Raw genomic sequence first — 16,300 nt, 5'->3', positions numbered from 1 at the left:
ATGCATAACTTTATCTGTCATGTATTTTCGGCTATTTATTTTACGAAAAGTAATCAGTAAGCAATACGCCTTAATACTTATGTAAAAAAACTATAGAAACAAACTCAGTAGCCAAAAGTTGAAACATAAACCCGGTTTAATGGCACTGGGTAAACGCCAAAGACATATAACACAAAAACAGAAAATCACAAACAAAAAACATGGAAGAACAGCAAAAAAATCCACAAACAGTACAGTGCATACACACTATATATAATACACTAGGTATGTTTATCAATGATTGTTAGGTACCGCCTTGGAACGGTCAGTAAATTTACTTGTGGTTTAAACGATGCGAAAAAAAATCGTTGTAAGGTTTAGAACCTTAAGAATTGAACGGTAATCAATACCAAATTGATACCTTTTTTCTGACTATAATACGAAAGTAGATTTGGAAGTACGTTAAATAATTATATAGTTTGATGCAGTATCACATATGATTGAAGTTTAGCAGAGTACATTAGGAAATTGTAAAACAAGAATTGATGCATATCATACTTTTCTTTCACACATATAACAAAATCTGTTTGTTTTGCCACCAATGTCCTCCCATCCGCTGTTATTCCGCATAATGAGGCAATTTGTTTTCCTGCCTCCATTCGGCTCTCCCTCAGCAAAGCGCTTATAATCCCATTTTTCTCCAGATATCCATGTCCATGACCCTTCAACTCTTCTATCGCTAGCTCCGATCCAGATTGCACCAACATTTGCTTCCTGTATATAGCTGTGAACGAAATTGTACTCCTCCTGGCTGGTTATCGAAACAAGTTGGGCGTTATCATCCTCGCATGCGCGCTTTGCTTCATCCCAGAAACTTTGGTTAGCGAAATACTGATAACAAGACGTTTGGAACTTGGTCCAGCCCGCTTCACACTATAAGACAGAAAATTATTAAATAATAACATGTCGACCGACTTTTATGTTAAAGTTTTACATTCATTTGAGTCTTGAACCTCCATGAAATGCACATCATATCTGTTTTGGGAATGCTTTATCGGCTAGATTTTAGAGATGTATATACACATATCACATATCATACTAGTTTTGTAGTTTTTTTCTTACGAATTGTTTACGAGACCCCACCTATTCTGACCGAGGTTATTGCTTTTAGTTTTGGAAATGCCACCATTTTTTTTTTCTTTTGTATAGAAACTTTCTTTTATTTTAATGTCAATTTGCACCCTTCCAGAACTTCTGCGAACCGGACAAACAATAACAAGAGGTCGGGAAACTTGACCAGCCAGCCTCACAGTATTAGAAACAAGATTATCAACAAGGGGACTGACTTTTCTGTTTAAATATAATATTCATTTAGCCTTTACCTCCATAAAATGCACACACTAATGTATAATGGATTTTTGAACTGGTGTCAGGTTTGTTCTTAAGAGTTATTCAGCAATCTTAGTAGAATAGGTGTAAGTATTGAGATTTCAAATTGCTATCCTTTATCTTTTTAAATGTTTCTTATCATTTGAATTATAACTGATCCCAGTGCCATCGACATCCAACAACTAGTATTGTTATTAAAAGCCAAATGTGCCTATATCAGATAAAGATGAACCGTTGTATAATTATATTCGCCTACGTATCATGCATTGTCTGCACACTGTATAGCAATCTTGTTTCTCGCCAAGACGGCCAGGGTCCGAGATCCAGCCTGTGCGCATGTGAGTTTAGTTGGTGGTCACTAAACAGATTCTTTCGTTTTCCCATTAACACATAACCAATCTCTCGCGTGACATTGTGCCAACGAGAGTGACTTAGCATAGAGTATAACTTTCTTCACAATCGTTGTAATATAAATACAACGTATAACAAGTGACAAGGATTGCAAATATATAATATTTAAATTATATTCCTTGCAAAACAGACCTTACCTCACAAGTCATGTCGTGCTCGGTCCAATTGCCCGTGTTGATACATTCGACCGTGTTCTTGGTGAACGACGGGATGTAGCCTTCTTTACAGTCGAGACGAATATAGCTGCCAATCCTGTTCACATTCCCGCGAACGACGATCTCATCTGATACAATCAGCGGTCCACATTCTGAAACGCACATTCGGCCGATAGTTGTTTAAAAGTTCAATAGATTTATTTAAAACCCGTTACTATTATTTACTTTTATCATTTATGTTTGAATAGTAATTAAACAATTATCTCCCACATTGTTTTACGAGCATTGTCAAAACATCTTTTATAAAAACAATATTTTCATCATTTGTTCAGTAAACATTTATTCATAATTCTACGAAGCACAGCGGCGGTTTTTGATAAGATAAAGCAAACGAATTTAAAAAAAAATGAAACAAAAGGACAGCAATTCACGAGCCTAGCTTTATATTACAAATGACACAATGTACAAGCAAAGCTGAATCCATCGAGGCTATCTGTCCAAAAAAGGGAAACTACATAAACAGACTAAAGCTAAAGATACAATATTATATTGAGCCCTTCTATTTTTCAATGAAATATGTCTGGTGAGCAAAAACTTAAACCTTTGTTATTACTCGAAACCATTGCAAATACCCTGCCAGTGCCAACACCGTAAGGTACATTACACCGAAATTAATTATTGTTGAGTGTTGCCTCATTGAGTCTGAGTAACAACAGACTGCGTTAGCGATCGTTCCGCGTGGCATAAGTAATTGTTGAGTGTTGCCTCATTGAGTCTGAGTAACAACAGACTGCGTTAGCGATCGTTCCGCGTGTCATTAGTAATTGTTGAGTGTTGCCTCATTGAGTCTGAGTAACAACAGACTGCGATAGCGATCGTTCCGCGTGGCATTAGTAATTGTTGAGTGTTGCCTCATTTAGACTGAGTAACAACAGACTGCGTTAGCGATCGTTCCGCGTGGCATTAGTAATTGTTGAGTATTGCCTCATTGAGTCTGAGTAACAACAGACTGCGTTAGCGATCGTTCCGCGTGGCATTAGTAATTGTTGAGTGTTGCCTCATTTAGACTGAGTAACAACAGACTGCGATAGCGATCGTTCCGCGTGGCATTAGTAATTGTTGAGTGTTGCCTCATTGAGTCTGAGTAACAACAGACTGCGATAGCGATCGTTGCGCGTGGCATTAGTAATTGTTGAGTGTTGCCTCATTTAGACTGAGTAACATCAGACTGCGTTAGCAATCGTTCCGCGTGGCATTAGTAATTGTTGAGTGTTGCCTCATTTAGACTGTGTAACAACAGACTGCGATAGCGATCGTTCCGCGTGGCATTAGTAATTGTTGAGTGTTGCCTCATTTGGACTGTGTAACAACAGACTGCGTTAGCGATCGTTCCGCGTGGCATTAGTAATTGTTGAGTGTTGCCTCATTGACTCTGAGTAACAACAGACTGCGTTAGCGATCGTTCCGCGTGGCATTAGTAATTGTTGAGTGTTGCCTCATTTAGACTGAGTAACAACAGACTGCGTTAGCGATCGTTCCGCGTGGCATTAGTAATTGTTGAGTGTTGCCTCATTGAGTCTGAGTAACAACAGACTGCGATAGCGATCGTTCAGCGTGGCATTAGTAATTGTTGAGTGTTGCCTCATTTAGACTGAGTAACAACAGACTGCGTTAGCGATCGTTCCGCGTGGCATTAGTAATTGTTGAGTATTGCCTCATTGAGTCTGAGTAACAACAGACTGCGTTAGCGATCGTTCCGCGTGGCATTAGTAATTGTTGAGTGTTGCCTCATTGAGTCTGAGTAACAACAGACTGCGATAGCGATCGTTGCGCGTGGCATTAGTAATTGTTGAGTGTTGCCTCATTTAGACTGAGTAACAACAGACTGCGTTAGCGATCGTTCCGCGTGGCATTAGTAATTGTTGAGTGTTGCCTCATTTAGACTGAGTAACAACAGACTGCGTTAGCGATCGTTCCGCGTGGCATTAGTAATTGTTGAGTGTTGCCTCATTTGGACTGTGTAACAACAGACTGCGTTAGCGATCGTTCCGCATGGCATTAGTAATTGTTGAGTGTTGCCTCATTTAGACCGAGTAACAACAGACTGCGTTAGCGATCGTTCCGCGTGGCATTAATAATAGTTGAGTGTTGCTTCATTTTGACTGAGTACCAACAGACTGCGTTAGCGATCGTTCCGCGGTGCTAAGGTTATGTATTCTTAGGAAGCGATAGCGACAACAAGAATATAGCCGAAACTAAAAGACAGACATGCCCCGTATGGTAAATCAAAATGAAAAAGTCATAAAAGGATTCGAAATGGTATCTGGCGCATTTATTCGACCTTGAATACCTTATGTTAAACGGGGAATTACTATTAAACACGCTAGTTGTTGTTTTTAGAAAGGCCAGTTGGACCTAGGGAATACACTTTATTTCTTAAATTTTATTTTGTTCTTTTTATAAAAATAATCGTGAAAGTTAAAGTAAAATTGGGTTGTTTCAAATTTTCAAGTATACTCCCATTCAGGCAATGCCCATTCGGTGAGTGCCCCTATAAGATTCTAAGTCATATTAGATTTTGTATCATAGTGCACATACATACGTAATGTTACAGTTACCCTAGTTCTTTAACATTAACAGTGTTTAACACTGTCACACGGGACCCCATTTAACGTCGCACCCGGAAGACGATTAGTTTAATTTAGTGTTGCGGCGGTGAACGAACTGCGAACCCAGGATGGACAATCAAGGGTAAAACCACTAGACTAGTTATCCGACACTGTTGCAGTAAATACAAAAAAATCAGCATCAAACTTTTTTGTTTTTTATATATCTTTTCATTTTGAAGCTGATATTGTTATTCTGCTAAATGGTCAATATTACTGAGACGATTAATCGGCGACGGTAGTTTACGGAAAATAAACAAATCTTTTTTAACAGAAGAAGTATGGACAATGTAAATATTGTATAATGAGGCACATCTTTAAAATCATGAAATCATTTGTACATAATTGTAAATCGCTTGTTTCCGGAACAGAGCCATTATGAGTAACAAATAAGTTTATTACCCACTTGTGTTGGCCAAAGGGGAGTTTACCTATGAAATTTTTCCGAAAGTATATTGGCATTTAACATCCAGAAAACAATATATACTGATGTACACCTTTTGTTTCGCATGCTCCTGTATTCTGGTCGCACCTCTCTCCCAGGTTGCACGTGTTAAAACCACAGGCTAGTGTATTCTGAAAATAAAAAGTGCATAGAAACAGTTTTGCAAGAAGACTTTCGCTTTTCATCCGATGATAATATAATAAAAACGTAAATTTGAACCCTACTGTTCAAATCACCAAAAACAAATACAGAACTAAGAATATCGCATAAAAACAGATCGTTTTCAAAAATACCAAATGAATCAACCTTGACAGTATTGTATATAGACTTCATCTTCAAGTCGTTATCCAAATAGGTTCCATAAAAATACATATCGTTATAAATGTAATAATAACAAAAACAAATGATAGAGTTCGGTCCGTGACACCCTTTTAATTTAAATAATTGATAATAGCATTTAGTTCAGAAAAACCTACATTTTAACAATAATTTTATGTCGCGTTTAAAACTTACTATCAAATGGATAGTTTTACTAAGTTTCATTAGACCGTGAAATATAATTATTTACATAACGGAACTGACTTGCAAAAACAGAAAAACGACGGACTTTCTTAACGAGCACTCATCCATTAATATTTTGACTGGATTTAATTTGAGATTCTTTATAACCGTTGTAAGAATTGAGAGAAATATGTTTCTAACGTTGATGGTCTGCTAATTTCACACCGCAAGACTGCCAGGTTGCCTTCTTTACGGCGCCCAGTATGGCCTGCTGCTTATTTAACGCCACCAGGCTGCCAGGCAGTAAACCAAATGCCACCAGACTGTTAAGCTGTTAGCATTACCGAGCCAGGCTGTTAACCAAACGCCACCAGACTCTTAAGCTGCTAGTATTACCGCGCGAGTCTGCTAGGCTGCTAACCATACGCCACCAGATGTAAGCTGCTAACATTACACTGCTAGTCTGCTAGGCTGCTTACATTAATCCGCCAGTCTGTTAGGCTGCTAGCCTTACGCCACCAGACTGTCTGTTAGGCTTCCATGTTTCCAGTCTGTCATTGTTATGCAAACAGTCCATTTTGCTGCTAACTTTACGCCACCAGGCTGCCAGGCTGCCATCTATATGCGACCAGTCTTTTAGGCTGCTTTCTTTACGCCTCCAGACGCTGAGGTCGCAAACGTTACGCGGCTAGATTGCTTACTTTACGTAGTCGTGTTGCAAGTCGTTATCGTTACGCATCCACACTGTAAGTCTGCTAAATTTACGCCGTCATGTTTCCAGTTGGTTAAGTTACGCCGCCAACCTGTTAACTTAACACAGCTGGTCTGGACAAATGTTGGTCATTTTTAATGTTTTATTGTACGGAAAGTTAATTTCAATTTCCCACAATCTAGAGGTATACTCTATTCGTAAGAATTAAATGCATTATATTTTTTTTTATTTTGCTTGTGTAAGTTTACACCGCTACTCTCGACCAGCGGTACTGTGCAACTTTGATATTACCTAAGCAACTAGAAGTGAGACAACCGCCACAATCAACCAAATACCATAAGCGTATCTTTATACAAAAAAATCAAATACTCGTCTTAGTCTCCAGAAATGCTTACCGGAAACTCCTGCTTTTCCCAGTGCAAAACGCCACTTTTGCCAAATACAGGTCTATTAGTAGATGTATTCGTCAAATCCCAAACAATGTCAAGCTCACAGAGGTTTTGAAGATTGTAAAAGTTAAAGGCCCGACAGGCCACCCTTGCTGTACACTCTTCCCAACACTGTTCTGGGCTGATCTGGGTAAAGATCACTGTCGGCATGGTAACGTTAGATGCCGTATTAAACTGAAGTTCCGACGTTCGAAACTCAGATGTCGATACGGTAGAGTTAAATAACACAAACGCCAACAACGATGGTAGCCCTTTCAGTTTGATTATAACTTCACTAATTCCAGTCATATCTTCTTTTTTCCTTTGCAATTTGAAAATAATAATGATCAATTTAACGCAAAGTCATAGATAAAACACGTTATATCCGCTAATTTTCGAAAACGAACATAACATTTAAATGACGGACTGTTTAATTGCTCGCTGTCGCGCACATGCTTTATACTATTTTGTTTCTGGATAACACGTATGAACAGTTCATAATGTGTTTTATTTATAATTGTAAAGATGCTTTGTGTGCGCTTTGAAATTATGTAAGTTATAGTCCTTGACTTAGCTTTTGAATGTTCAACTTTAAATTTAATATATTCTATTCATCTCATTGAACTCTATCTATTTCAGTTGTATCTAAAAGAAGTTTGCAATGACATGCCTTATTAAAAAGCGCTGGCATATATATTAAACATAAATTATTAATAAGCCACGAATAGCACAAATAATGCTAAAACAATAGGCGTTCCTAGTGCACAAAACTGCTTTTGTTTAGCGAAATGGATTATGTTGGATAAAGGATACGAAATCTATTTCACAAGTAAGAAATACAAACGGACGAAATGGAAATGACTTTTCAAAATTTCGGTTTATTATCATTTCTCATTTTACCTTTAAAAGCTGTGGATCTGCAAATTACCGATGGAGTAAATATAACAAAACAACGTCACATTGCAAATATCTGCGTATGATTCTTGGTTTCGGACAAATATGGAGTGTAAGTTTTCACGACAAACTGATGAGTGCAAATATGAACTTTAAGAACTACTTCTAAAATCAATTAAAGTAACTTACCTTTGATCAAAACAGGAGTACCTCACAAAATAATAATTGGGTATTAAAAATGTTGCACAGACTGATATCTGATAGTGAGGCTGATTAAATTTGCATGTACCATGAAACAAACTCTCAAGCTTAGAAAGAGTAGTCTAGTGGTTTTTGCCGCCTCTCACCCATGGAGTTCTAGTTGTACTTTCTCGTGGCATCTCAAAAAGGACACAGTTGTGGTTTCTGGCCAGGATAAATTAAATTCCAAATTTTAGCATGCGTTATGGCATTGGCTTAATTAAGACCGACTTAATAGCTACTTTACCACTTGGCTTGTGTTTCATGCCGTCAAACTAGCCTAAATAGGAAGTCTAATACTTGGCTGGTCATCCATGCCGAAAATCTAGTCTCAATAGGCAGTTTACCACTTAGTTAGTGTTTCATGCCGTAAAACTGGCATAAAAAGCTATTTTACCACTTGACGAATGCTACATGTCGTACAACTGACCTAAATAGACAATTTACCTCTTGACTAGTGTTTCATTTTCGACTGTTGTTTCATGTAGTGGAACTAGCCTTAATAGGTAGTTTACAACTTGGTAAAAATATGTATATAGTATGTATACACTGTGCTGTTTGTGGAGTTTTATGCTGTTCTTCCATGTTTCTTGTTTGTGTTTTTGTTTGTGTGTTCTATGTCTTTGGCGTTTACCCAGTGCTATTTAACTGGGTTAATGTTTAAACGTTTTGCTACTGGGATTGTTTCTGTAGTTTTTCACATAACTATTGGCTAGGGTTTCAAGCCGTACAAATGGCCTTAAGAGTTATTTTGCCTCTTAGCTAGTGAGTTTTCCATGCCGATCAGTTCGTTAACCACTCGGTTAGTGTTTTATGCCGCACATCTAACCTGGTGAATTAGTTTACAGCTGTTCAAGTGTTGTATGCCGCACATCTAACCTGGTGAATTAGTTTACAGCTGTTCAACTGTTGTATGCCGCACATCTAACCTGGTGAATTAGTTTACAGCTGTTCAAGTGTTGTATGCCGCACATCTAACCTGGTGAATTAGTTTACAGCTGTTCAAGTGTTGTATGCCGCACATCTAACCTGGTGAATTAGTTTACAGCTGTTCAAGTGTTGTATGCCGCACATCTAACCTTGTGAATTAGTTTACAGCTGTTCAAGTGTTGTATGCCGCACATCTAACCTGGTGAATTAGTTTACAGCTGTTCAAGTGTTGTATGCCGCACATCTAACCTGGTGAATTAGTTTACAGCTGTTCAAGTGTTGAATGCCGCACATCTAATCTGATTAATTAGTTTACAGCTGTTCGAGTGATTTATGCAGCACATCTAACCTGAATAATTAGTTGACAACTGTTCAAATGTTTTATGCCGCACATCTATTCTGATTACTTAGTTTACCTCTGTTCAAGTGTTTTATGCTGCACATATTAACTTGAAGAATTAGTTAATCACTTGGCTAGTGTGTTTTTGCAGCACATCTAACCTGAAGAATTAGTTCATCACTTGGCTAGTGTTTTATGCAGCACATCTAACCTGATGAATTAGTTTTTCACTTGGCTAGGGTTTTATGCAGCACATCTAACCTGAAGAATTAGTTCATCACTTGGTTAGTGTTTTATGCATCACATCTAACCTGAAGAATTAGTTAATCACTTGGCTAGGGTTTTATGCAGCACATCTAACCTGAAGAATTAGTTAATCACTTGGTTAGTGTTTTATGCAGCCAACTAACCTGAAGAATTAGTTTATCACTTGGCTAGTGTTTTATGCAGCACATCTAACCTGAAGAATTAGTTCATCACTTGGTTAGTGTTTTATGCAGCACATCTAACCTGAAGAATTAGTTAATCACTTGGCTAGTGTTTTATGCAGCACATCTAACCTGAAGAATTAGTTAATCACTTGGTTAGTGTTTTATGCAGCACATCTAACCTGAAGAATTAGTTTATCACTTGGCTATTGTTTTATGCAGCACATCTAACCTGAAGATTAAGTTCATCACTTGGCAGCACAAAAAGCATGAATTTTCTGCTTATCTTGTGTTCCATGCCAAACAACAGTTTAATCCTTGCCTAGTGTTTTATGCCGCATAACTCCAATAATTAGTTTACCACTTGGTTAGCATTCGTTTCGCACAACAAGCCTGAACAGTAAGTTTACCACTTGGCTAGAGTTTGATTGTTATTGTTATTATCATATTTATATGAAAAGCTACATAAACAAGCTCAGTAGCCAAAAGTTTAAACATAAAAAGTATGGCCCACAATTAACCTGAATAGTAAGTTTCTACTTGGCTAATGTTACATGCCAAACAACTGACCTAAATTAATAGTTTACCACTCATCTTGTGTTTTATGGCGAAAAACAAGGTTGAATATTAAGTACACCACTTGGATAATGTTTATGTTTTCTATTTCATTATATGCCATGCCAAACATAAATAATTTATTATTTACCTTAAGGATAATAAAATAAAATGAACACATGTGTAGGTGTGCTACAGACGGGATACTTTAATCGAAAGAAAAAAAAGAACGGGGAATCTTTTACTAAATGTTTTTTAAAACAAAACAAATTATACATTTGCTCCAGTTAAACTAAAAATCTACAGATCATCGCAAGTGACTAAGAAAAATAATTCTTTTTACATAAACATACGAATACTTCGTATAACATTATTCTTTTTACAATACACTAAATACCATTCTCGTCATATTTGTAAACAAACCATCCTTAACATGATTTCAAAATAAATGAAATAATTTCAATACTTGTCGAATACAAAGAAAAAATGAATAATCTAAATTCCTAGATTTTTCGATACACTCATTTCACTCACTTGTACCGAATCTCTAACATATCTGTCCTTAGCACTGTCGGACTTCCAACGTCCATGCTTTTTAAGCAATCTCTCTGATACACCATTTGCAACCGCTGTTGTGGCCCCACCCGAACGAAACGAATGTAAACCATATTGTTTAATATCAATACCGACAGCTTTTAGATTTGTTATCAAAATTTCCCTGGCTCTATTGTAAGAAATAGGTCTTTCCGGGCAAAGAATATGCTTATTCAATTTACGAGAATATCTGATATTACAAAAAATGTAATCACATGATTTATCATTAATTTCAGCTTCAAACAGAAATTTCTCAAGGAAAGAAACTGGACAAGAACATTTTCCTGTTCTAGAAATAATCACCTTTTCGCCAGCTTTGCACTGATCTGTTTTACTAGAAGAAATAACAATTTCTGCACAATCAGAAAAAATCTTAAGATCAGACCTTTTAATATGTGAAAGCTCACTAAATTTCAAAAAACCTCCAAAACTTACTAAATACATGCAAATGAATCTTAAATCCAAGATATTGGTTGTATTTCCGAAATGAGCAATAAGTTTAAGCAAATCTTCTTTAGAAATTTCAGATTTTTGCTGAATCGGCCTGCCAGAATCTCGCAACAGACCATTTTTGGTAAAACTTACTAGATTTGTATTACAATGGTCAGAAAACCCTGAAACTTTATGAGCCCACGAAATACTATAAGTAATGGCGTTCACTTTTGACGCTGAAGGTAAAGAATCTTTCATGGATGAAAGAAAAAGTGCAACATGATAATCGGAAGCTGGAAGCGGTTTAAATTAATATTTTTTGCACCACTGGCAAAACGATTTAAAATAACAATTGTATTGTTTGTAAGTGTTATCTGATTTTGACAGTTTCAACAGCGTTTGTAAATTATCATGATGTTTTTTGAGATCATCGGGCAGACATTCTTTGTGAAAATTCCTCCAATGTCCAACCATGAATGCATCTGTCAAATGTATAATATAATAACATAATAACACCTTTTTGTGTATAATTATTAACTTTTCCTATCACATACACATATACCATTCAACTTTGCTAGATAAACGTCTAGAACTAAATATGCTATCACTCCTGCTATCAAATATTGATTGCCATTTATCAAACTCCAAAACCTTCAATACAAAATCTCTCTTCTGGCTGTTTGCTTCAAACAAAGTTGGCCAAAATGCTGCGTTAGGCCATTAAGGAACAACTAAAGTTTCATGTGCAGAACAAGCAATTGAATGAAATACAGCTCTATTTACTAGATAAATAGGCGGGACTAACCAATTGTTTTCACTGGCCCAATTCTGTGAGAATGCATCGACTGCCTCAGTTTCAAAATCATGAAACTTAGAATTGAATCTATGTATTTTCCTATTACTATAATTAGCAAATCTGTCCACTGTAAACGGTCCCCATATCCTATTCATATAGCCAAAAAACTGAGGTGTAACCTCCCATTCATCAGTATTCCTATATTTACTGATATCATCAGCAATCTGGTTCAAATCCCTAGGGACCCTTTGAATATCGAGATCAATCTTGTTTTGTAAACAAAGTCTAAATACATTCAGAGCTAATTCCTGTAACTCTAAAATGGGGCTGCCAACCTTGATAACATGAACACAAACTTGAGAATCTGAGAACCATTTCACCTTATGATTTGCTAAAGAATGTCCATACGCTCTCAGCGCCAAAAATACAGCCTTCATTTCTCGGAAAGTTGAACTTTTATCCTTGTCATCTTCTGACCACATGTCGTGAAATACAGAACCTGGCATATTGACAATATGCGCTCCACATGCGAAACTAGTAGCATCAGAATACACTTCTAGCGTATCTACAGCAGTGCATTTACCCAATTTTCTGTAATGTAAATTGTCTACATGTTCGAGCCAGAATCTAATCTCAGAAATACACGGACAGTCTATTTCTAAACTGAATGGGAAATCCCAACTAGCCCTTGAACAAATTTGAATGTACATAAATCTAATCATAAGCCGTGCAATATTGCCAATAACCGGCATCATAGAAATTACTTTCCCGGTGCACTTCGCTAAACTCCTAGCAAAAACAATAGGAAGAGAATTTAAAAATTCCAAAAGCAACATTTTAAAATCTTCAATTCTACGTGCTGGAATGTTAATAGAGTAGTCAATGCTATTCCACAACAAGCCAATCCACTCTAGAGTTTGAACCGGTAACCAAACTGACTTTTCATCATTTATAATAAGCCCTGCCTGATTGAGGCTATCTTTCACAAATATTGCATCGCGTGTAGCTAAATCACAACTCTTGTTGGTCCCCCACCCATCATCAAGAAACATAACAATTTTGATACCGTTGAATCACCAGAACTTAACCATTTCGCGCAATGCCTTACTGAAAATAAAAGGAGCGCTCGACAAACCGAAAGCAACCACAGAGTAGCAGTAGTATTTTCCTTCTAAACTGAAACCCAGAAATGTTTTATGTTCTGGGAATATATCGATATGATAATAACCTTTAGACAAATCAAATTTCTAACAATACGAGTCTTTTTCAAAATATTCGACTCCTACTTTCCAATCTTCAAATGTCATCTTTTCCTTCAAAATATATTTATTTACTATTCTGAGATCTAAAATAAGTCGTTTCTTACCCGATTTGTTTACAGAAACACTTAAAGGAATGACTACATAAGGTGGAAAATCTGTTTGTTCTATAAAACCGTTTTTCAACATGTCATCAATAGATTCTTTAACAAATTCAATATTTGAAAGAGCTGACTGATTATTTTTTGAAAACGATGTTTCCGGCATTGAAATGAAAGGAATTTTATAGCCGTTTTCAATAACATCTATTATATCAGGGTTTGTGCCAATAGTCTTCCAATAGTGTACATTGTTTTTAAGGCTGCCTTTAACCAAAGATGTTTTGATGGGAGAATCAGATTCAAACTCAAAACAATGATCTTGATTACAAATATTGAATAAATACTCATCATTTAGTGGCTGAGTTTGCTCCTGTGGGCTTGACATCACGATTGGCTGACTGGTTAAATCTGGATAGCCACTCGCACTCGCTCCGGAAGTGACCCCGCTTTCCACATGCGAAGCAGATAGTGTGTGTTCGTGTGTTTCTCTTTTATAAGTTTGTTATTCTGCAAGATACACTTTCGACGATGACACCAATGCAGCTTGGAGACTCCTTTGTAGGAATGACAGTTGCATTCGTAATTGCATCATTTATTCAAATTAATGCGTAGAACTGATACACCTTTTGGTGTTGAAGACAAATCGCATATTGATTGGATTTAGAAATGAATTTGCATTCAGTGACATTCTTATTTGTGTTTCTTTTAAACTGTGTCAATACAGACAGTTTGTTTGGGCCTCACCATGTCTGCCGCAATTATTATCATTTGACATGTACATGTTACAGCGAAAAATATGTATACGGTGTGTCCCTTCTATACAGAAGAAAAACCAAGTCCATACATGTGTCCGACAACAATTTAAATTATCATTATTTAATCATTGTTTCACATTTTTCACTTTACATAATACATTTTAAGTTACAATCTTAACAATTTCAACCAAGTAACCATCTATTATTACGATTATTATTATTATTATTATTATTATTATTATTTTTATTATTATTATTTTTATTTTTATTATTATTATTATTATTATTATTATTATTATTATTATTATTATTATTATTATTATTATTATTATTTATTTATTTATTTTATTAATATTATTATTATTATCATTATTATTATTATTATTATTATTATTATTATTATTATTATTATTATTATTAATATTATTATTAATATTATTATCATAATTGTTATAATTGTATTGATTATTTTTTTATTGCTTTTATTTTTATTTTATTTTTTTTGAAATATTATTGTTATTACTTTTGTTCTAACTATCAGTATTATCAATATATTTTTTATTGTTATAATTGTTATTATTATTATTTTTATTTATTATTATTATTATTATTATTATTATTATTATTATTATTATTATTATTATTTTTATTATTATTATTATTATTATTATTATTATTATTATTATTATTATTGTTATTATTGTATTGTTTATTTTTTCATTGCTTTTATTATTCATTTATTTTTGGAAATACTATTGTAATTATTATTGTTTTAACTTTTATTATTATTATTATTATTATTATTATTATTATTATTATTATTATTATTATTATTACTGCTACTATTATTATTGTTATTATTATTATTATTATTATTATTTTATTTTTTATTATTATCATCATTATCATTATCATTATTATTATTATTATTATTATTATTATTATTATTATTATTATTATTATTATTATTATCATTATTATTGTTATTATTGTTATTATTATTATTATTATTATTATTATTATTATTATTATTATTATTATTATTATTAGTTTTATAGCTTTTACTATTAAAATTACTATTTTTTTTTTTTTTATCATCCTTTGTAACTGCTCACAATTGAAAAGTTGAGCCGGTATACAGTATTAACCTTTTCAATACGATTGCAATTTCGAAATATCACTTGAATAATCTTGCAATTCATCAAAATATCCTTGTGTATGATAAAGCGGTTATATCAAGAACGCTTTGGGCAATCCATAATCTCGAGTTTATAAAGTGGGACTTATATCTGAAGTAAACTTTGTTCAAAACGTTTAGGTTATAAAATGGGACTGCAAACTATCAGTATATATGTAGAGCAGATTCAAACTAAACTATACAATATCACACAGTAGCTCTATTAACGACAGAAACTTTGGTTAAAACACCTGAAATAAAAGATTAAAAGTCAGAGAAAATGCCAGCAAAAGAATCCGATGTCAAGGTAGCTTCGGCTGATGAAATTTCTACGGCGAAAGGTGCGATCAAACGCGGATTAATTCTGCTTGTTGTGCTATTTACGATCGGATATACATTCACACCAACGAAACATATCAAGCTAGATACCACGTCGGATCGGCTGATATTTACGCTTCAATGGCAAGCCCTGTCTGTGTTGACACTGCTATTTGCACTGAGAGGTGTCGCACAAAAGCGCTATGGAACTAAGGCTATGGACCCACTCAACGGAAACAACGAGAATGCTGTTAAATTCGAGGCAAGATTTCTACAGAATACTCTAGAGCAGCTTATCCTGAGCGTGTTTGGCCAGCTGGTGTTGTGTACCCATCTAACTGAAGCCACGCCCCGTGTGATTCCCGTCCTTGTGTGCCTGTTTGTGATTGGACGAGCAATATTCTGGATGTATTATAAGAAAGCGCCGCTGAAGAGGGCTACTGGATTTTTGCTCACATTTATTCCGAGTATGCTCATTAATGTTTTAAATGTAGTGTTTTTAGTTATGAATTTGATTGGATATATGTAAATGTTCATCTGGACTTGCACATTGATTGTAGCTGAACTGAACGAATTCCAATGCTTAAATAAATTAATGAATAGTGGTTCATAATAAAACTGTATTTCATATGTGTTTGCTAATTTCTCAGTAATAAAATGTTGTCCAAAACTTTCTACTTAAGATAAAATGTACTTTTATTAAACACGGATGCTTTGTCAGCATGAATGTACAGTCGAACCTCATTGGCTCAAATTTCCAGGCACCGTCGAAAAAAATTCGAGTCACTGTCAATT

At 35.0% G+C, this 16,300-nt stretch overlaps 2 protein-coding genes across 2 annotated transcripts; one reads left to right on the top strand and one right to left on the bottom strand.

Moving 5' to 3' along the window:
* Positions 1 to 531: 531 nt before the first annotated feature.
* Positions 532 to 2,099, bottom strand: LOC128204941 (low affinity immunoglobulin epsilon Fc receptor-like). The gene is made up of 2 exons (XM_052906341.1): positions 1,917 to 2,099; positions 532 to 912 (listed from the first exon to the last, which is right to left on the bottom strand). The coding sequence occupies exons 1-2, from the start codon at positions 2,097 to 2,099 to the stop codon at positions 532 to 534; spliced, it is 564 nt and encodes a 187-aa protein (XP_052762301.1).
* A 13,262-nt stretch (positions 2,100 to 15,361) lies between these two features.
* LOC128206884 (transmembrane protein 79-like) lies at positions 15,362 to 16,080 on the top strand. The gene has a single exon (XM_052909593.1). It carries the CDS (start codon positions 15,468 to 15,470, stop codon positions 16,032 to 16,034), a length of 567 nt encoding a protein of 188 aa, XP_052765553.1. The 5' UTR covers positions 15,362 to 15,467; the 3' UTR covers positions 16,035 to 16,080.
* Positions 16,081 to 16,300: the final 220 nt, after the last annotated feature.

The sequence above is a fragment of the Mya arenaria genome, chromosome 10 (genome assembly GCF_026914265.1).
Source record: "Mya arenaria isolate MELC-2E11 chromosome 10, ASM2691426v1".
Classification (NCBI taxonomy): Eukaryota; Metazoa; Mollusca; class Bivalvia; order Myida; family Myidae; genus Mya; species Mya arenaria.
Note: the sequence above shows the minus strand (reverse complement) of the source record. Positions and strands in the feature narration are given on the sequence as shown.

Coding starts and splice junctions, on each gene's coding strand:
- LOC128204941 (XM_052906341.1), bottom strand. CDS start 2,099: ATGTGCGTTTCAGAATGTGGACCGCTGATTGTATCAGATGAGATCGTC. Junction 913..1,916: donor AGCACGACATGACTTGTGAG/GTAAGGTCTGTT, acceptor TCTGTCTTATAG/TGTGAAGCGGGCTGGACCAA.
- LOC128206884 (XM_052909593.1), top strand. CDS start 15,468: ATGCCAGCAAAAGAATCCGATGTCAAGGTAGCTTCGGCTGATGAAATT.